The sequence below is a fragment of the Anoplopoma fimbria genome, chromosome 2, assembly GCF_027596085.1.
Source record: "Anoplopoma fimbria isolate UVic2021 breed Golden Eagle Sablefish chromosome 2, Afim_UVic_2022, whole genome shotgun sequence".
Lineage (NCBI taxonomy): Eukaryota > Metazoa > Chordata > Actinopteri > Perciformes > Anoplopomatidae > Anoplopoma > Anoplopoma fimbria.
Window position 1 is genome coordinate 20,842,968 of NC_072450.1, and position 23,004 is coordinate 20,865,971.

Genomic DNA, 23,004 nt, shown 5'->3' on the forward strand with positions numbered 1-23,004 from the left:
TCCATGTGAAAACTTTACTATTGCAGCTAGTAAAGGTGCTACAGATAAAGACATCATGCTAAATGTGTTGGTTACTTCTTGCATGTAGAATTTTAATCTGCAAAATAACCAGTAACTAATGCATTAAGACTTACGGTAGTGGAGTAAAAAGTACTGTAGCATGATGTGGAAACACACATTTATTGTCTGGAGACTGTCAATGTCTGTACAAATTGTCGAGACATATCAGTCTAGACCAAAGTGTAGGACTGTCTCTGGACATTTTTCTGAGCAGAGATGAGACACTTTCTTATCTTTGATTGGACAGCTGGTTTAAGACACTTCCAGCACTGCGGTTAAAGAACGACCTGCCTTCCCATGAGGCCATTGGGCAGCCTGTCGGACTGATGTTCAGAGTTCAATGTGGAACTCTGCTGGGAGAAAAATATGTAGGATTTGAGTCGATATTTCAAATTTCAGGGTAACTGACCTTTCTATGACATATTGCAATGAACAGAATTGTCTATACTATCTCCAGTCCCAAAATCAATCTGTTAAAAGTACAATCATTTCAGATATGATAAAATACTTGATGAAGATAATGGTTGCTGTAATTTCAATTTTAACACAAAGGTAAATAAAAATCATTGCGGTCTTCCAATTTTATTCATTCAGAATTTTATATAATTATTATTCTACTTGAACCAGATAAAATAAATGTGAGATCTCACATGAAAAACTACAAATAAGATTTTATTTTGAACTGAAATTAAGGGAGATTATTTTTATAATCCGTATTATTCTGCAAGTTTGTATCTATAAAAGATAAAACAAAAAAATGTCATAGTTTATAGTTTGGTTAAAAATAAATCACAGTATACAGTACATAAATTCCTCCCACAATTTGCACTTATCTAAAATGATGATGTACAACCACGTGTCAACACAAAGCTAAGAATGCAATAAAAAAAAAAGACAAAATAAAAAAAACAGAAACAGACATTTCTTTTACAAAGCACTGCTGGTAGCCACTGCAGTCGAGGAGGTAGCTTCCTTAGTTAGCATCCCATTCTTGATTACTTGTTTTCGTTTCAAATAATTTACATAGAAATAAAATAAAAAATAATAACCAGCCTACTTACAAAAGAAATTTGTACATTTTCACCAGATGGGAAATCTCAAACAATCAACGGACACTTTGGTTGGTGCAAAAAAGTACACACCCGGTCGAGACAAAAGCCTACGAGGGAAACAGAAATAAAATTCAAAAGATTCAAATTAAGTGGTGAATTATAAGTACACAAGAATGTCTTGTTGGTGGAAGAAAACGTTTCCCTACATTGCCTAAATTCCTGAGCACTCACATGACGTGCACTTGTGGAAACACGCTCTGAGGGTGTATCCACCTTTAATATGTGCAGTCATGCTCCAGCACACCACCTGTCAGTCAATCCCTCGTCACACACAGACTAACTCAGGTCAACTCTTAGCATGAAAATATATCCTTGTTAATATACTATACTATATAATGATGCTCTTATGTAGACCTGTACAATAATCCAGAGTGAAATGTACATACAGTTAGTGTCCATAATATTACTGGATTGGAAAGACACAGGAAGCAGTTAATTAGTTTAAAAATAATTCCTCTTATTTTCATACTTTTATACCAATATGGCACTTTATTCTAATCAAAATGACTGCACTGTAGAGCTTTAAAGTACCTCAACAGAAAAAAAAAGATCCACACTGCAGATACTTGTCTTTAAATATCTGTAGTAGAATAAAATCACTCACATTTGAATTCTAATAGTCCATTTTATACTTTTTGGCACTGCTTGAAAACGTTCTTGTTGACTCAGCTGGCTGCCAGTCTTGTGCTGCTTTCACATCGTGTTGGAAGAAGTGGAAGAGTGGGATTATATTCACGTGCTTAACTTGGACGGTATTCATGTGTTTAACTTGTCGCTCACAAGCCAAAATTATGTTGAATGATACGTTTAAACCAACAAGTAATTTATGTCAGCTATCACTCTTTCATAAATTCGACTTGTGTAACTACAGTTCATTCAGCTTATTTGGGGATTTCCTGTTTGTTGCTTGTTGGTGACCAAACTTCAACGTTTATTGAAGCAAAATAAATCCAAAGGTTAATGTATTCTTCTTTTGAGACAGTTGGGAAACACTCTTAAATGCCCAAAGTTAAATCAGAAAAGTAATACCACACTTTATCTGTATGTGAAATATGGAGCTTAGCTTAAAGTCTGATAACAAGGGGGAACCGCTAGCCTTTCTCTCCGTCCAAAGGTAGCAAACTAGCAAATTTAAAGGTCACGATTATGTTGTATCTTGTTATATTTGTTTAATCTTTCAGTTTTTGAATAGATTAAAATGACTAGCTGTTTCTCTCTCTGCTTCTAGTCTTTATGCTAAACTAAGCTAACCAGCAGCTGGCTGTAGCTTAATATTTTGCATACAGATATGTGACTGGTGGTATTAATCTTCTCACCTTACTGTCAGCAAGACAGCGACAAAATTTATTTCACAAAATGTTAAATCATTTCTTTGATCGATGTGAACTTTTTAACATCAATTGGAAGGTTTTATTGAAAGTAAACAGTTGTGCTTATTAAACACACCGTACTCAACAGAGCAATGAGTCTACAATAGTTCAGACAGCCGATGTAATCAGACCGTCTGATAAAACGTTTTTCTAAATTATTGAAACGTTAAAAAACATTTTTTAAGTTGGGCTTGATGTAGCACTGCAGTTTTAAAAAATGAAATGGTTTGATAATCAAACAGCATTATGGTGAAAAAAAATGTGTGTAATAGTTTTTGATGAAGAACTTAACAAAGAGAAGTGCTGTTGTTTTGGTGAATGCTTGAGTTAAATTGTATATCCATCATTCAAAGGCCACCTGAAATCATCTCCACCCTCCTGCTGCTCAAACAATAAATAACATTGTTCACCGCCACCAAGCATAGCTGTTGCTATAACAGTGATATCTGCTACTTTTATCACATTCTTAGTCTTAGTAACTTAAAGCAAAGACGTGTTTATTATAGACTAGCGTTTTCTTATACCATTCTCACGCTGATAGATTACGATCACAGGCAGGGCAGAGGTTATTGCTGACTTTACACTATACCCCTCTGGTAGGTGAAGACCACCTGAAAGTTACATTCACACAGAAAAGTCTAGGATTATTATTACATTTGCTACATTTATGTAAAAAAAATCAAAGTATAAAATCAACAGTTGCTGTGAAGAAACCCTAAAAATTGACAAGATGTGTAACAATTAAAATTAAAAAAAGCTTATAAGCACAGGTAAAACACAGAAATCACAAAATCTTTGACACATACATTGAGGCTCGCAACATCATGAGATCCAATCGAAAGCAAGATGCAGGCACTGGTGGCAAGATTTTCCTTTGCGAGCTCCTTTGTCGACCAGTTTGTAACATGATGTGCTCAGTTCAGCTCAAGTAGAAATGGTCTCCAAGTTCAAAAAGCACACCAAGTTCCCTTTAAATGATCGGTTTCATCTCTGTTAACACAGTAATTACAAACATAAGTGCTTGCTGAAAAGTCTTTTAGCAGGGTAGTTGGCACATTTTGTTGTTTGATATAAAAATGTTTATATATTCTTGTAGAATCTAAATTCACATGACGGAGAGATCTGTGCACACAGACTCAATGGAGCTCTGAAGCGTCCTTAGTCTTTGACCCGAGGTATGTTGTATGAGTAGTGTACCAGAGGAAGGCCTCTGCTCTGACAGAAGCAGGCTCTGCCACAGGCCTGAACTTGGTCCGAGCTGTCCGACACAAACGAGTCCCCCTCGTCTGCGTACTCAGACTGAGCGGAGGGCGTGCCGCTGTCTGCCCAAAAACCCTCAGCACGCTGGCAGACTGCTGCTCCCGCCAGGAGGGTGGGACAGCTGTGAGACTTCATCAAGTGTCTACAGACTGTGGAGGAGGAGGGAGAAGAGCAGGTCCTGGCATGCAGAGCAGCCTCACACTGCTCGCACACAACTGTCTCTCCACAAAGCTGTGAGTACATCCCACAGTCAAAGCCCAGGTGGGTGGAGGAGCCACCGTCTGTGAGCTCCGACCCTCCCCCACCATCGTCTCCGTGACTTTCAGTACCAGCCTTCACTTCCCTGGTCAATGCTCCGCGGCCACGTAGCCTCAGCCAGTCCTCCCTGAAGGCCGGGCTGAAGAACACATACAGCACTGGGTTCAGGCATGCAGGCAGCGGGAAGAAAATGAGGGTGACAGACTTGGCGATCTCTGGGCCGCCGGCTGTAGAGCCAGTTAAGAGAGGGGCGAAGGAGAAAGCTGCCACTGGGCAGAAGAAGATGCAGTTGGTGAAGATGAGCCAGGCCACGTGTCGCAGGGCACCTGTCTGCTCTGGATCTGCCAGCTCCACCCTGCCCAGGTGGCAGTACAGCTGGGTGTACACAGCTGCAGTGAACAAGTAAGCCAGCGCATTGAGCAGCACCAGAACAACTGTAACACTCAGAGCTGGGCTCTCTCCACCAGCAAAGGGCAGGCAGAGAGGAGAGGCGGACTGGTCACCTGAGGTCAGGAGAGGCAGGCAGGCTCCGGCAGCAGCCAGAAGCCCCAGCAGTCCTGCAGCAAGACTGAAGCGTCGATCTCCTCTCCAGCACCCGCGATGGCTGCCGACATTCCTCCTGGGTGACATCATTACCTTCCCGAGTATCGTACGCACGGCCACGCTGCGCTCCACAGCTGCCAGTGAGAGTAACAAGACGGCCCACTCTGACGAGAAGACGGCCAGAGCTCCTGTGACCTGACAGCCAGGTCCCATCTCCCACCACACACCGAACTCAGCGAACGAGCCCCAGGTGGCAACGTCGAGCACGGTCAGCACGCCGACGTACAGGCCTGTGAGCAGGTTGGCCAGGGCCAGTAGCCCCATCAGCAGCCGGGCCGGGGAAAGAGACGGAGTGAGGGAGTGGGAGTGGCCTGCGGTTCTGTGTGTGGGGGAGAAGGTGGCCACCAGCACCAGGCTGTTAAAGACCAACGACACCAGACAGATGAACCAGACGGTCAGACGAATCATCCAGTTCCCCAGCAAGTGCTCACAAGGCTTGAAGGCTCCTGAAGACAGAAACAATGTGATTGCTCAAAAGTTAACACTTAATTTAGAAAAAAATGTTTTTGATTATTTCAAAGCTCTTCAAAATTGATATATAGAAACATAACGAAAGATATTAAAAGCTTACCAGGTGAAGGAGAGCAATGCATAATCATTGAAATTCTTTCCACATCCTCCCCTCCTATAATAAAAAAAAAAAAAAAAAGTTATGTCAGAAAGGCAAATGTGACTTGTCAATTTTTTTTATATAACAATAACAAAGAATATAATTATTTTTCTGTCACAATACCATGGTGTTCAACAAAAATTTTATTTAAAGACGTATAGTAAAGAGAAGTTTACCATCATTTTGGACTTCGATAGGGAAGTAGGCATATTTAAAATGTATTTAAAAATATCATTTAATCATATTAAGTAATTAAAGACCTACATCTGAAGCATGTGCATGTGAGAATGGTCTTGAACATAAATTAGACCATCTGCACGCACATGCACACAAAATAATGTTGTAGAGTATAAGCTATTTAATGCAATGAAACACATTGTAACCAATGAACATAAAAAATACTGCACTACACAATCTGTAAAAGTTAAAAAACCCATGCAGAATAACGCCAGAGCGGGTAGAAATGAAAAACAAAGCCAACTGTTATACGTCCAACATTCACATCTGATATCTGCTGGTTTGGCAAGAAATAATGCTGTAAATATGCACCTGGAGGCTGATTTTATTTTTTTATGTATTTAAAAAAAAAAAAAAGTTTAGCTAACACGTTAAGTGTTCCAAGGAAAAAACTCTGACTGCAGCATTCCCACCTGTAGATTTCTTAAAGTTGTTTTCCTCAGATGAGCCCGTCAATGAGTCACATCCAACGAATGCACAGCATTGGTAGGCATAAGGGACAGAGATGGACCTACAAATAAACAATGATCCAGTGTTGAAAATACAGATTGTCCAGAATCTAGTATACCTCATTGGGAAAAGCATATATAACATGTGTGTCTGCAAATATTTGGCTCTTGTGATTTTCACAATCACAACAGATGGAAAAAGATTAAAAAAGAGATATATTAGAAAACGTTTTGTTTACCACAGGATTAATCCGGTTTATTTTGTTTACAAAGTTAGCATTGCGATGGTTTCCGGTTCCGTGATGTACTGATTAACAAAAACTGCTTGGTTTGAGTCTGTGCAATTTGTGCCATCTTATTTCCTTGGGGAAACTCATTTTTTTAATCAATGTACATAAGGCAATTTAGGATGTGAAATGATAAGATACTATTCAGAACCACATGAAGAATCTGTATATTTATAAAAAAAACACTTCCCATTGAAATGGCTATAAATTATTAATTAAACAATCAGATAAAAGAACCCTTTTACACCCTTTTACTCAAAAAAGCTGGCAGAAAAGGAGGAGAGAGATAGGTTGGGGGTCACACGCAACAAAAGTCCCCAGGAATCAACGTGTTAATTACATAGTCAGCACCAAACACAAAACTCTTTGGATAACAGACCTCGACAGTAAACCACAGCAGTTCTTCCTCACCTGAGTTTGGGCAGGTTTTTAGCAGTCAAAACATTTTTCATCTGTGGGTTCCCCGAGAGTTTCAACTGACTGAGTGCGCTCAGTCCAGTTGTTGGAATCACAGTCAGAGAGTTCATACTCAGATCACTGCAAAATAAAAATAAAAACATAAGCAATTTAATTCAGTACACAACAGTAATATCGAGTAATGATATGTGACTGGAGAGTTCTGTACTCATCATGATCAGTGGCGGTAAATTAATACTACTCAATAATACTAATACTCATCAGTCATACTCACAGGTTTGTGAGGGCAGTGAGGGAGAGGAAAGCATCTCTGTGGATAACCCGGATTTCATTTCTACTCAGGTCTCTGTGTAAAATAACAACGTAGTGAACTCACAGTCCAAGCATAAATATTTGTTTCTACAGCATCCAGTGTGTGTGACTGAGTGGACTTACAGTAAACGGAGTGCAGAGAGACCCTGGAAAGTGTCCCTGTCAATTTGTTGAATATGGTTGTGTTGAAAGCTTCTGGAGATTGAAAAGGAGAATTTAACAGATTAGAAACAAGCACATGATTACCTTTGATACTTAAATTATTTGTAATTACATTCTAATCTTTTAATATGAAATTATAATCTGTCTTCCTAGGTTTTAGGATTTGTGAACTGACTGCTTCATGTTCAACACTCACATCTCCTGCAGTCGGATGCAGCCCTGGAGGGACGGTAGCTCCTTGATCTCATTGTAGGACAGGTCTCTGATGGAGGAAAACAAACAGCTTCAACAGTTAGATACATTGGACTATTTCAAATGAAGGAATAAAGAAAAATTATTGGATTATTGGTCATGCTCCACTCTGTAAGATAAAATTGGTCTACAACACATTTCCAGATATCTCAGTGTGCCCCCCTTTACTAAAATGCCAATTTTTTTGGCATGTTAAAACTTTCATTTATCCATCAAAGTATAATGGGATATTTTCTACTGTCCCGCTAAGTGATCTTAAATCTTCGGTGAGTACAATTATTTCCAGAAGATATATTTTGTGCACTACTGCAGGAAAGGTAAGGAAAAGTCTCTTACAGCGTCCGAAGCAACTTGAGGTTCTCACACAGATCAGCGGGGATGACCGATATCTGGGTTCCCGACAGAGTCCTGGAAATGAAAAGTCTAATCAGTCACTCCTGAGACGCAGAAAAGGCACAAACAGGAAACAATGTTGCATTTCAATTCACTCACAGACTCTCAAGGTTATTAGTCCATGTAAGGATGGGGAAGTCCTGCATCATGCTGGCCCCACGCAGCATCCTGAAACACACATGGTGACGATGAGTAAAATCACAAAGTCAGAACATCAAAGCATGCGTTGTAATGGATTTAAAACATTTTTAAGTGTTTAAGTCACCAAGTTCAGACAAAACTTGTTGACACTGATTTGTCAGGAGGCATGCCTAACAGCGGGACTTACAGAGAGTGCAGGTCAGACAGATTCTGGAAGGCAGAGGCGCCCACGAAGGACAGAGGGTTGTCATACAGATGTCTGGGAGGGCAGCAAGAGCAGAGGGGGAAGAGTTCAAACCAAAATCATTTACTATGCGAGAATGGCACCATCTTCTGGACATTCATCTACTGAAGTCCCACGGTCAGCTCATACTGTATGTGTGCTCACCTGAACGCATACTGTACACTGTCCATGATAGCATTAGTGCAAAAGTGAGTTATTAGTGTGCTCGACTGTTTCTAAGTGGTGTCAGTGAGTTTGAGCTTACATGGTTCGCAGCAGTGGGTTGTTATGGAAGGCCCCTTCAGGTATGGAGGCAATGTCATTGCTGTGAAACCCGCTGCAGGAATAATAACAAGGACACAGCGCTCAATATGAAACCCTGACATAATAAGTAAGTTAAGTTGACATATGCTAAAAGAAGTAACAAAGTAATAATGCAAGGTGTCGATTAACTATTACTGTCTGCTACAGAAATCAAGTATTGTATATTGTTTCAAATAGTCCTTTCATTAACTAAATAATGTGCTCATCAGAAAAAAAGCACAGATGTTGAAACATTTTGTAAAAGATTTCAGATTTTTTTCCTTACCAGTAAAGATTTAATTATATTATAATAAAAAGGATGAGTCATTTTTTTCCTGATCAATATGTGAATAGGAACGGACAATATTTGTAATTTTAACAATTCACTGAGAGTCACAAGAACAAGTGCCAGTTACAACTGTTTTGCTTTATTTCATATGTACTCTAGTTTTCCCCTCCTCTTAAATTCATAGCTACTTTCTCAGATATTCTTTGGTTTTAAAAATCACATGAAAACGAAAACACATTAAAAGTTTCCTATTTCTCAGATGAGTTAACTGGTCCCTGACTTTAATGTCAGTAATAAATAGAAAAGAAACAGGACAATATACTCACAGTTCCTTCAGTTTGGGCAGGGCCTCTATTGCTTTGGGAAAAACCACCAGGTTGTTGAAGTTAAGATCTCTAGGATGAGACAAAGAGAGAAGCAGGAAGTCAGCGCTGTTTTTCTCTTGCACAAAAAAAATCTACAATTAAGCATTGATAACAGGGGTGTTAACTTATCTGGTTCGATATGCGACAGCTGTACTAACTATAAAAAACTAGGATAAGTAGCATTGTTGTTATTTGCTAGCGGAGCTGATTTATTTACTCTTTAAGCAGCAATAACCAATGCACAAGTAACCAGTACAAATGCTCAATGGTAAAGCAATGAGTGATCCCTTGTGAAACATTTTTTTATGGTAATGGGTTTTTATTATTATTCACTCATAAATTGGTTGGATTATAAAATGTCAAAATTGTGAAAAAGTTCTGAGAGTCAATCTTCACACTGGTTATTTTGTCCAACACAAGAAGATAATCAATATACGGTAGAGATACGTCAGATATGAAACAAGGGAAAAGCACGAAATCCTCAAATTTGAGAATGCGGAAAAAATGCCAATGTTTTTACTAATAAATGCCATAATTCATAATCCATTATTAAAAATGTAAATTTGCTGTCGACCAACTAATCAATGAATGGTTATCATTTCATCACAACATGAAGCAGCCAAGCAGATAAACAGAAAACCAGCAATTTAAAAATGCATTATCCTGATATTACATGGTGCCGCTTATGAAGTGCTGACGTTAATGTAAAACTGCATTTGAACTTCAGTTGTTCATGCTAAGTATGTAGAGAGTCTGCCAAAGTACTTCCAAAGCCTGTCACAGCAGCTCAACCTCCTCTCTCCTCATATATTTATAAAACACAACAGAACACTAGAGGCTATAAAACACCATCGGGAGCCACTGCATAAAACCGCCTTTACTAATTTTAATATAGGCCTTCGAGTGTCCAAGTGTCCACTGTGCTGTGTTATTATATAGCAAAATGTAGAGACTTGATCAGCCTAAGCAGAGATTTCATTTTAAATGTATGAGATTTGGATACAGGGAAGTAAGAAGACATCCCTAGTTGCCTATAAAGGCCTGAGTGTTGTACAGTAGCTGTTTGCCATTAGGTAAGGCCGTCACTTAAAGATTTTTCATGGCTGCGTGGCAGAAGGAAGTGAACAGTGGGAGGGCAGAGTTGATAAGCATCATGTACTTTGCTCTATTTATCCTAGAGCAATTAAAGGAGGAAGTGGATACAATGATGTCTGAAGGACCGGAGCAGGGGTGGGTGGGGGAGCGGTTAGCACACGCAAACACAAGTGCAAACACTCAGACTGATACACACACACAGACACACACACACATTAACTACTGTATGACTGTGCACTCACAGTGTCTCCAGGTTCACGAGTCCAGAAAAACAGGTGTCTCCTATCTTCTTAATTCTGTTGTTATGAAGATGTCTATAAAAGTAAAAAGCAGTTTTACACACACATCTGTGAGATTGTCATACCATGACAGATTTGAAGCAATCTATCACATTCATAATGGGTTTTATTTCAGTCTTGTTTTGCAGCTTTGGTGAGAGGTTCCACAAATAACCTCTGAATGCTAGGGGGATTTGTGAATCAGGTGTCTCGACTGTATGTGTATATGCAGAAGGCTATCCTTGCCTAATAGGTTCAAGGTCTTTTCTTCCTGTTTACCCTGACGTGTTTACGCTAACCCTGCAGCAATACCACTCAATGTGTGTGTGTGTGTGTGTGTGTGTGTGTGTGTGTGTGTGTGTGTGTGTGTGTGTGTGTGTGTGTGTGTGTGTGTGTGTGTGTGTGTGTGTGTGTGTGTGTCAATGTTTTTGTGAATGAATAACAGTTTGGAACAATCCCACAGATTCGAAATGTGCCACATAGTTCTACCAGTTCCTCTAATGGAAGGTTTTAGCTCTCCTCCATGCATAAAACATCAAGATTATCTTGATTTTACATTAATGCTTGGAGTCAAGCAACTTTTTCAAAGTGTTGTTGGCATTCAAACCCCAATGGCATATTTCATTGCAAAAGTGTATGCAAAAACACAGCAGGGTAGCTACCCGTTTTGTTGACTTATTAACTGTAAGCTGTGGAAATAAATACTACAGTATGTTTGTGTACGGAATCTGATTTGCAGTCGCTCAGAGGATACATTCAGAGCTAGAGCAGGAAACAAAGAGAGGTACTTTGCATTGATTTGTGGTGACAGAATAATGCATATGAAACATGAAAAACTAACGGCTTCTTTAATTTAGAGTAGAGAACTAGCAGTGCAGTCATACTTTCCCTACTGGATCGTACAAAGTACGACAGAGAGATGAGATGAGAACACCTAATTACGATCACCTCTTCAGCTACTCCCTCAGGTTGTTTTAGTCAACACAAGAATGTTCCCAGTCAGTGTACCTAGTTAATTAACGTGTTTAAAAAAGTAATCCAGCAGGTTGTTCCTGCTGAGTTATTTAGTGTATAGGTCTATGAAGACTGCAGGCAAAGTCCTCCTGAATGTCCTGGGTTCATTTTTATGACTCTGAAAACTGTTTATTACTCAAATACTCTACATTTTAAATTAAATCCCTGCAAATACCTTAATTAAACAAAAGCCATGATGTGTAAATGTCCAAATCTTTTTTTGTCCTTCTGAGAGTTTTTGTGGCTTTGTTTAGTGTGGAAGTAAAATATGCAAAATACAGCTCACTGCACTGAGTGGTTTGGTGACTATTGTCTTTTTTATTCACCCTGTACATGGAGGCAAAGGCCGACTGGTCAAAAACACTAGTGAAACATATATACAGTAAATATGTGTACTTTAACACTACTGAGCAGATCTTTATTATAAACCACAATTAGAACAGAAGCTTAATATCACTTACAGCACAACCAGACTGCTAAGATTGGCGAAGGCGTTGTCTGGTATGTTCGAGATGCGATTTAGCGCCAACGTCAGAGCCTGAAGGTTCGCCTGGTGTCTCAGGGAAGTGACTGGGACTTCCGTCAGGTTGTTATCATCCAACCAGAGGTGGCGCAGCTGCTGAAGGCCTTCAAAACTGTCGTCAGCAACTGCGGTGATGTGGTTCGCATCCAGCCGACTGCAGAAAAGATGGACAAGGAAAAGGTCTCTACTATTAAATCCATATGGTATTGACATTACCTCATGCATATTATATGAATGCCTTAGAAAATAGCTAATAAAACAACAAAGAAAGTCTTATTTATCATGTCATGGTCATGGCAAGCAAAGCAGCAAATACCATGTACTAGAAAGCAGATCGTCAGATCCATCTATTAAGGTGTATTTAGATAATCCTGGGTTTGACCTTTGGTCTCTACCCAGTTAGTTAAAAAGCACTAAGCTGCACAAGCTCCAAATATTATTTTCTAATCCATCACCAACGTTTCAACCGCACTTGGACTTCTTCAGGGCATTGAAATGTCTTGGAAAAATGTAAATGCAATGAGCAGCAATACATTTAGATGTGCATAAGTCACAACCTGTTTACCTCCAAAAATATTCACCTGAATGGTATTTGCACCTAAAACCGTTCCTCTCAACACAGACGAGCAGAAGCTCAGAAGGTCAATCTGGTATATCAACTTAACATTTATAACAAAATGTATATGATACAATAAAGGAATATTCTCAAGTTTCATGATGTGAATATTCAGGGAATCTAATATTGACTGTTACCCATTGACTATATTGTACAACAAAGCAGTGACCCTGCAAACAGATGAAATTCTGATCAGGAGTTAATAGCTTGGTGGTAAAAAAGGAGCTTTATATTTGAGCAGTATTATGAATGCTCAAGTGTTCTCTACACCATCACCACCCTGTTTTCTCCTGCTGTCCTCCCTCACTGAGTTTCTCGCCCTCCCTCCAAATTCCTCAAGTGTCTGGGCTGGAAGGAAAACAGTCTTGATTGACATTCAGCTCTCTAAAACTTTATACAAACCGAGTACTGGCTCTGTCAAAGCATATTACTTCAGCTACAGACCTTAAAACCCTCACAGAGAAAAGACATCTGTTAAAAAAGAAAGAAGAGCGGCCGAAAAAAGAAGAGGGGAAGCAAGGGACTAAGGGAGGGTTATAGAGGGGTGATAATAGTTGAAAAGCTGGACTTTCTGTTTCTGCAGCTGGAACAATTCCTCCATTGGTTCATAGAGGTGGCAAATACACAGACATGTACATATCATGGTCTAAATGAAACTGACATTCAGTAGTCGCAGAAAAACAATGCAAAAACTGAGGACGAGTTGAGCAGGAAATTGAGAGAGGGCAGACGGTTAAGAGTAAACACATGGAAAAACACAAGTTCCTGGAAAACTCAACAATCCAACACAAGAAGAGAAAGGTTAGCAACAGATCTGCTGAATAAGACTGACCTACATTTGCACAGGGCTATGGCTGGGCTTAGTGCACAACAAACACTGCAGCAGAAGTAAAGTATGTGATATGAGTGGAACCGCCCATGGATGACATCAACGTGTCTTGAGTAAATAATTGAGATTTCAACAGTTATTCTTGAGTTGGAGGAAGAGTAAAGTCTTTATTCTAGTACCATTGCCATCTTCAGTAGTGCAACATACTGTATGTTAGATACTAAACTACTTTGCTGAATGACATTTACCTGCCAGAATATAGTCAGTTGAAGCTGTATGTTTGCTCAACATTACCAGGACTCCACTAGGACCTGTGTTGTAAAATAATTTCACTCTAAATGGATGTTAAAGTTTGAAAAACTGAAATTGGAACACAATTTTGGTGCTTCTTTACCAAACTTTAAAGACATGCCGCAAAGGTGTTAATTATAAGTTATTCGTAGCAAAATGTAAATTTCCCCGCTGCGGGACTAATAAAGGATTATCTTATCTTATCTTAAAATCATAACAGATTTTAAAGTGAGATTTTGTATTCACCAGGAAGTCAACATTTTTTAAAGACTTAGAGTCTAAGTTCATGCTTAGAAAGTCGTACTTAGGCACAGTGATGCTTTGAGCTAAATTGACAAACTTAAAACCACAAATGTGAACTGCACGACGCTAGAACTAGAGGTAGATCATTGGGATTTATCCTCAAAGGACTATGAATGTCTGTACAAAATGTCATGTCAATCAAACCGGTTGTTATTGAGCCATTTCAGTGTGGACCGATTTGTTTAGCAGATTTTCAGCACCAGGCGTTTAGATACATTAGTTGATGAACCAATCTATGTTGCTCCTGTTGCTTTTAATATCTAGTATGTGGATGTTTGGCACAAACATCTTTGAATTCTACTTATGGATAGTAAACTGTGTATATTCACTGCAGTCATTTCTGTCACAACTGCACTGATGATTGAAGCGCATCTTCCTGTCCTGAAATTGTAGACAAAATAACTTTATCATTAATTTCAACTTCTAGAGAAAACACAGCCATTCATAAAACTCACAAACATAGCTAGTGTGACATTGTGGCTCCAGTCAGCAGTGAGTGTCTCCCTAATATAGTAAATGCAGGACAAAAAAGTTCCACTTGAAACTCAAAGGTTCTTTTAGCAGAAAATGTGTATGCGTGCATTTACGAGTGTGTGTGTGTGTGTGTGTGTGTGTGTGTGTGTGTGTGTGTGTGTGTGTGTGTGTGTGTGTCAAATGACTTACAGAGACTGGAGAGAAAGCAGAGTCTTCAGGGCTGCACTGGGCACAGTCTTCAGCTGATTATTCTGGAGCATCCTGAAGGTAAAATGGCAAAATGATGACTTCAACTCAACTCAACACTTTCTTGCACTTTATATTTAAGACAATATGCATCCACAAATACATTCAGTGCCAACTATGTAAGGGAACTTAGTGAAGGCCTTTTCTGTGCACTGTTATTGTTGATTATGTGGCTCCAAACTGAGAAACACTGTCTTCATGGAGTTTTCCTGATTCCTGATATGTTGCCAGGCAGATCATTACACTTTAAACACAAACTGAGTTATGAAGGTACCAATCTTCATGTTCACTTCTACAAGCCTGTAAAATGTTTATGTTCACATGGTTGCAGTAAAAAAAAAAAAAAAGAAAGGGTTTGTTTGAGCTGAATATAGTCAAAATACCTGTTTGTTTTCACTTGTGTGGTTACAAGTAACAATGTGAATGAATCACTTGATATGATAAGGGTATAAAATACCTCCATGTGTTTGTGTTTTCAGTCATGTAACCAAGACCTCACCTGTAGATCAACAGGACTTTGAACATTCGGCCTGTTGCAGAATCAACAGGGCAGCGCTTTGTGTGTTGTTCAATATGTTTCGAGTCTGTGCAAGCACACTCGGGTGCTGCCCAATCTAAATTATGCAGAACTAACTTTTAAACTGTATGAAATGCTGTGTTATGCGTTTTCACAGCCACAGGTGGTGTTGGGGCATTTAGTCTATCCCAGGGTGGATATAAATTGTATGACTATGTTTAGGGTGGCAATAACTGACAGCACCACAAACTGCAATATTTACTCTCTCCCTCAGTGTTTGGAAAACTTCACACCGTCACAGCCATTGTGTGTGTGTGTGTGTGTGTGTATGTGTGTGTGTGTGTGTGTGTGTGTGTGTGTGTGTGTGTGTGTGTGTGTGTGTGTGTGTGTGTGTATGTGTGTGTGTGTGTGTGTGTGTGTTTTGACGGCGGTGGTGGTGGTGACAGGGAGGGTGCATGCTTACAGGACTTTGAGCTGATGCAGTCCAGACAGGGCTTCAGGGTGGATGAATGACAGGTCATTCCCTGCAAGTCGTCTGTAGTGAGAGAAAGAGTCACACGTAAAATGTTTATGTTTCTCAGATGTTTCAAAGCTACAAGATACATTTCTGAATAAAGCGATGCATGGTGTTTAAAGACCCCCTCCATATCCTGTGCCTCAGTAAGATTATGTTCCAGCTCTGAAGCTGAAATTGGGGCCTGTGGTGTCAAAGACATGTGTCCGTGCCATGGCCTGTTGTCACTTAGTCCGTCACCCACGAGAGATTAGAGCTGTTCCTGGATATCCCCCTCTTTAGATCCCTTTCTGAGCCTCCCAACCATTACTATTCAGTGCTCCCTCTCTCTAGAGAAAGAGAGTGAAAAACTGATTCACCCCTCTGAGGCTGACAAAAGCAGTCCAGCTTTGTAACAGTCTTTGCCTTGTAACATTTGTCACTGGGAAGCTTCTTCAGTCTCTGCATGAATTACTTAAGACTGAGGGGACACCTCCCTTTCCTGTTGGGAACAGGAAGTATATAGGAAACAGGGGTGTAAATAAGCATGGGACTGGCTGACTGGGACACATAGCCCAAGTATACTGGCGTGAGAGATTAGCAACAGATTTATCACTCTGCAACGTGAGTCAGACCAGACCGAATTCCCTGCAACAAGAGCTGCTGAGCTGGTGTGAGCCTGAGAATCAAGGCTCAGGTCTGTGTTAGAAAACTTCATACTCTTCATGTAGATTCAAAACTGCTCATTTGCCACACATTTCCCTGAATTAGAGAGCTACTTCCCCATAAGGCATTTTTGTAGCAAAGCTGTGAGTCCCTGATGAGACTGAACTAATCAGTGAATGACCCGTTTCATAAGCATACTCTGAGACAGTGGTAGGCAAATAGCCCTCCAACAAAAAATTTTGCCCACCAATGAAAGTTTTCCCTTCCATAATATATATATATATATATATATATATATAGTCTATACATCTACGGCCATATCTGTCCATTTAAAAGGTCACTTTTGCTGGCCAATTAATTCTGCTATGTGCTTTTTCCTGCTACAAACAACCACTTTTTTTTTTTTTAAATCCATTATTGGTAGACGTCCACTGAAGCCTCTGGTCCACAGATGGGATTCAAAATGGCAGCAAACAAAAAAATCTGATCTGTGTGGAGCAATCAGGACAATGTAACCTTCCTGAAATGTATACATAAAAAAATATATACAAATGTCATATTCCTATCATGTTTTTTTTTTTACAGTGTTTTTCATCTTTTAAGGTTTGGCGCTCTTTTAATCACGTCATTTTGTTGCGCCCTCATTTTCTGCAATTGCTTTATGTCACTTGACGGGAGAATGAGCGCCACAAGCTATTGATCTCAATGAACCATCCACAGCTTTCTATTCCAAGACCATAATCTGCATTTATAGACATGATTACAGTACAAGTTGTCACACGCACATGGACGCCTACAAATACAAAATGACACAAATCTTGCCCGTAGATATTTTGTCATTCTTGTTGATTTCAAATATACAGTGACCAATGTGCCTTAAATCAACATGACTTAATTCCATAATAACTCACACAACCCAGAACATGCAATCATTGTCAAAAGCTGCTAACCACCACAAGCAAACATGGTTTGACAAATCATTCTGATATTTGTCAGGTTTCACAACATAAAGAGCTTCTCCTCCTCTCGCATCTTTCAACAAATTCAGTACATGTCCCCTTAGGCTCCGACAAGGAAAGAAGAATGTGCTAAATCTCGTTGAGGAAAAGCTAAATCCTCTCCTTGTGAAACACCACTCCTACAGGTCTACCTTTGTCAATAGCCAATTCACAAAGAGCCCTGCAGTGCACTCTCACAGTAAAGGGCGACACACATAATTTAACACCAACAAGTAAAAAGAGGCATTTGGGCCTCAAATTTTGCTGAAACAACACAACTTTACTTTCCTTTTGGGAAACTACTGTGGCAAACAAGCACCACTCCCCCACGACAGGCTCCCACATGTAGTACACACCTTTTTGTACCATTGTTGGTATAGGTAGCCGTGACAATAAGCCTGTGGGTTAATTTCCTATGTTTATGTTGGAAATGTTTGTATTCGTATAGCAATTTCCAATAACCATGTAACAGAGTTGTTAAGTGAGAGGAGCTATTTCAGGCCGCTCTGGTTCTAGAAGTAAAAGTCACATTTATTTTCCCACAGTGTGACTCACAGTTGGAGCACTTCTACAGCTTGGATCAGAATGACACTTTCCTGGTTGAATCATCAGCACAAACGATTAACAAGTGTGTTAGATATTAAAGTATTTTGTTGTGTGATTTAAAAGAAGTCAAAAATGTTCAAGTCTGTTTACATAAATGGGAGTAAAGGTTAACTACGACTTCTAAGGTGCATTTCAGAATCAAACATCGAATCACCAAGGTAACTGTGGAGTAAACTGACCATGGAGCTTCTGTAATCTGGGTTAATCAAATCAGCAGTGTTTTATTCCCAAATGCAACTGCAAAGGGTTTTAAATTTCTAAGACAATATATTTCAGTTTCTTTGCTGGAAGGTTAGGTAGTTTGGTGGAGTTTTGACAATCACTAGAAGCACATTTAGGGTCCTTTGAGAGTCACTGTGAGTGTGTACTCCTTTGTTTTGTATCTGAGCTAGTGGCCCTTTTATGGGACGCACTATGGTGTGTGTTACTGTGGGGGACCCTCAGTGCATAGCTGTGGCCCTGCTGTTTATCATGTTAACCATATTGTCTGTACCTGCCCTTAATTTCCTGTTTAGTTCTGATACAGCACAGTAATCGGGTAACCCTTGTGTTGCGTTTACTGCCACTGCAGAGGAATAAATCTCTTTCATGCACGACAGTTCAACGTATGAAAATGACCTCAGAGTCTTGCCAATAACGTCCAGTTAGGAAAGGCGAAAATAAATTTTAAACAAACTTTAAATCCCAAGCAGACACGTACAAGCTTATTTTGAGCAAATAAAACAAACACAAAATTATATAAATTATAACACAAAATATGTGTTCTGCCAAAAACACTAGGGTAGAGTTCCTCTTCAACTGATCAAACTATTATTGATCAGGACAAACATATCAGATGTGAGCAAACATCAAATAGGATGGCATGCCCTGCCGTATTTACACATAGTCATTGTGACATTATTGTTATTAAGGTTAAGGATATATTATATTGATATGAATTTTACAGCAAATCTTTCAGTCAGATTCATACAGACACACACACACACACACACACACACACACACACACACACACACACACACACACACACACACACACACACACACACACACACACACACACACACACACACACACACACACACACACACACACACACACTTTTAAAATCACTTCTCAAATAACAATAATAACACACTTTAAATCATTCCGTCAACAAAATGCCGCATATCTGAGCACAGATGTCATTGCCACAATTTGCTGAAGACATATAGTGAGCCTATCGGTCACAGGTTATTTCAAGACTATAAACAAACTGCAAAGGAGACAGAGAATATCTGTCATCACGTCTGCAGAGCTTTGTGATGCCTTTGGCAAGAAAGAAAGAGAGCGGAGGAGATTGCGTGACTACGAAGGAGGGAATATTCCTCCCTCGTCTCTGCTCCTGTCCTGTATGAGGACGTCCCACTCTCTTTTCTCTCCCGGATCTCTTTCCATGTCAACTCTTTCTCTCCTCGTCTTTGCCCTCAGGGCCCATGCTCTGGTTCACTGACATTGCTGCAGCCCTGGAGCGAGAAAGTCATCTACCAAAGTTCAGTGAGACAAGCCTGCAGATTTTTTCCCAGAAAAAAAAGGTTAAACAAACACACATATGAACGGAGGGTTTATATCAATCAATGACACCCCAACGACAGTCCAACCATTATGATGACCTAAGACGAGGAAGGAGTAGTAGCGAGACTGGGTGGGTTTTTTTTTCAGCCATGTTGCCATGGAAACCATTGTTTTGCCCTTTTCCTTCCTGCCTTGCATTCCTCCACATACGATGAAAAGTAAATTGCCTTTCAACAAAGCAGATTGAAATGTCGAATAGAAGAGGGTGAAGACCGGGATGGCTGAAAGATAAACGAGAGCTGAAAAAGCACACTGCGGCAAAAGACCAAATGGAGCTGGAACCGCTGGAGTTTGGTCACTCACTGGTCATTTAGCTTTCCCAGGGCTGCATGTTACCTGATATCAGGTAGACAGATTTTATCTCCCAGACTCCCAGCAGCTCCGGCCCAGACAGCGGCATGTTTTAAGAGTAAAGAAATAACAAGCACCCACTAAGATTAGATGTACGCCACTCAACAAAGCCCCAGAGCACAGATGTTCTGTTGCCACCCTGATAATCCCTTAAAAGCAAAAATCCACACAGGATGTCACGTGACCGAGGCTTCAATACATGTTGTCTCACCTCACCTTTTTAATTGAGCTTTACTGCACCTTTTGTAACCGCCCTTGTTCAACTCATGAATGGCTGAGTGATTGGTCGCCTCACGTAATGCTGCGCTTATCTTCTCCAGCTGAGAAGAAGGGCATGTTGTGCACCTATACTGTGTGTTTTGCAGCACAAACTCAAATACCCAGGTGCATATCATAAGCCCCCATGTCAACATTGTACAGAGTAAATACATCATTAGCAAGAGGTAAAACGGGGCATGTACTCACAGTTCTTCCAGATAGGGGAAGTTCTTGAATACAAATGCTGGAAGCTCAGTGATGTTGTTCATGCTCAGGTCACTGTGGAAACAAATAATCATTTAGTAAAACAGAAAAATCTCTGAATACATTCATATCTTTAAATCAGTTTGTTAACCTTGTTTATATTTTGATTAAAAAAAACATTTTGTCTTTTTCAAGCCGTTTCCAACATCAGATCACTTTAGTTCACTTTGTTCTCAAAAGGTTTTTCATTGGTACTTCATTGAACCCGATTTTATTCTTACTTTTTTAACCATTTTGCTATTTCAATTATTTGTATTGCCTTGCTTCTGTAAATGTGAAGCCCTTTTAAACCTTGGGTTTTCAAAAGCGTGAAAGAGTCCTTACTTCATCAACTTAACTATTGCATACATGATACAGTTAAGATATTAACATAATAAGGTTTTGGTCGCAAAACATAATACAGACAACCAATAAGGTAGTTATGTCACCTATCCCTTATGGCAGTTTTAAGTCTTTTATGTGTGCCTGCATGAGTTCCTTGAAAAATCCCTTCTCTTTAGCCCCAGGGATCTTCATTTTTCAAACCAACTTTCAAGTAAAGATAGGCATGTAGCAGCATGAAAAATATGCACACAGGACTTGATTTGCTTACCCACAAAGCTAATATGAGTTGAGTGTTTTATTTTTATAATAATTCAAAAAAAGACATGTATTTGCTACTGGAAATATGTTAAATGTGTGAAGTAAGGGACTGCCCCATTAAAAGAGAGGACAAAAGGCTGTCTTAGGTCAACTGAGAGGACCAGTGAGAGCAAACTCAGCTCTGGATCCCTAATCTGATTAGGAATCCACTAACCTGCCCCCACCCCGCCTCCATATGTGAAGAGACGGGACATATCAAGACTAAAAAAACATACGGGATTCACAAATGAAGCAGCCCCCTGCCCCCCTTACACTCTCCAACTGGCCATCTTGAATTTCACTGCCAGATCTCTCTAGGACCTTGTGTGTGGGCCCCTGAATCCTACAAGGATCATATTGCCCTTCCGCTGCAGTCCCAATTACACACACACACAGAAGCCTTAAAAGGCGGGCCCTGACAGAACCCTCATCATCCCTGCGACCTGTGTTCCATCTCCACTTACCTGGTTATCCAATTACCATACAGACTGTGCAGCTACAACAAAACTTCCATCAACATCCACCCACTCCTTATGGTTCTTTTCTACCCAGACAACATCTATGGTGGTGCTTTGCAACCACTGCTGCAGATCTGCCACCACTGGTGGTCAGGAGGATGCATCCCAAACCACATTTTAAACCGTTTAACTAAATCTTCCGCAGACTGTTGACTGGTCTGAACCACATGCAGGGCTGGGGAGTACAGGAGGCCTGCATGACTCTATCACACTTCCTCCCTCCCTCTGTGTCTGGCTGCTTTACTCATCAAGGTCCTGGCCTGTCCTGGCTCAGATAGATTGAAGGGGACACTAAAAATGCAGCTGTGATAAATGGTTACAAGCCTAAACGCTTCTACAAACAGGTATCAGTAAATTTCTATCCCATGTGCCATTTGGCTTCATTTTAGCAGAGAGGAAGCACAAAAAGAATCTCAGAGGTAGCAGACATGCTACTTTGAGAAAGGAAAACAGGGCTGCTAAGGTGAAGCATGAACATATTCTATCAGTCAAAAAACAAAAATGCAATTTCTGTGCGAGTCAGTTAACACAGAAATACTAAAGAACAAACTTTTTGAAGCACCAGCATACACACAAGTTTTAAAACAGTATGTAAAGTGTGATAAATTGGAATGTAACATTTAAATGTAAAAGGACAATGGTGGAGACAATGTGTTATTCAAGTTCTCCTGGGGGCAATGACACTTAATGGTTTTCAAACAGTACATAGTCATCATATACTGAAACTACGCATTTTAATTAGACTATCAATTTATAAATAAAAGTGCTCAGAATGAATGAGATGAACAGTACATAAACTGGTTCTTGTGCATCTGTTGTTGAGACTAACTAGCATATTTCTGCTTTTGAGCATAAAGAGGTTTTATTCATGAGTCTAAACACATGTAATGCATCTTATCTGTTGTGTTTCTGCCCTGCAGTAACCGCGTACGTTGATCTCTGTAGTTACGGTCTGACACCTCCTACTACCCAATGTAAGATCTGCAGCCAGTTGCACCTGCTGCTTGCAAGTCCTGGCCTAGTTACAGCGTGTTTACCAAGTAGACAAATATGCAACACTACATAGCTACACAAACTCCTACAAAAAGCCTAGTTGTTAATAAATATTTGCATCTAATAATTACTGGGTGTAAGTGTTGTGCTGCTCCTCTGACAAAAAGTGCTTGTTGGGCATCTGTGTAAGCCTATTTTGAAGAGAACAATAAGCTTCATAATTACAAACTAGAATTACCGCCTTGCAGTTGTATGCCTCCGCAAATCAGTCAATTTGCAGTTTACATCAATTTCTGTCCAAAATGTCATCACTTCAAAAAAATGTCCTATTAGG

General features: G+C 39.9%; 1 protein-coding gene across 1 annotated transcript in view; it reads right to left on the reverse strand.

Moving 5' to 3' along the window:
* Positions 1-193: 193 nt before the first annotated feature.
* The window catches only part of lgr4 (leucine-rich repeat containing G protein-coupled receptor 4), a 28,417-nt gene continuing 5,606 nt past the window's right edge, over positions 194-23,004 (reverse strand). The window contains exons 2-18 of the mRNA XM_054613019.1: positions 20,482-20,553; positions 15,753-15,824; positions 14,716-14,787; positions 11,952-12,167; positions 10,441-10,512; positions 9,065-9,133; positions 8,412-8,483; positions 8,111-8,182; positions 7,882-7,950; positions 7,726-7,797; positions 7,334-7,399; positions 7,099-7,170; positions 6,938-7,009; positions 6,658-6,783; positions 5,924-6,021; positions 5,235-5,288; positions 194-5,109 (exon numbers count right to left, since the gene is read on the reverse strand). Coding sequence (XP_054468994.1) covers positions 3,701-5,109; positions 5,235-5,288; positions 5,924-6,021; positions 6,658-6,783; positions 6,938-7,009; positions 7,099-7,170; positions 7,334-7,399; positions 7,726-7,797; positions 7,882-7,950; positions 8,111-8,182; positions 8,412-8,483; positions 9,065-9,133; positions 10,441-10,512; positions 11,952-12,167; positions 14,716-14,787; positions 15,753-15,824; positions 20,482-20,553 — 2,755 coding nt within the window. The 3' untranslated portion in view covers positions 194-3,700. The remainder of the gene's footprint in view (positions 5,110-5,234; positions 5,289-5,923; positions 6,022-6,657; positions 6,784-6,937; positions 7,010-7,098; positions 7,171-7,333; positions 7,400-7,725; positions 7,798-7,881; positions 7,951-8,110; positions 8,183-8,411; positions 8,484-9,064; positions 9,134-10,440; positions 10,513-11,951; positions 12,168-14,715; positions 14,788-15,752; positions 15,825-20,481; positions 20,554-23,004) is intronic.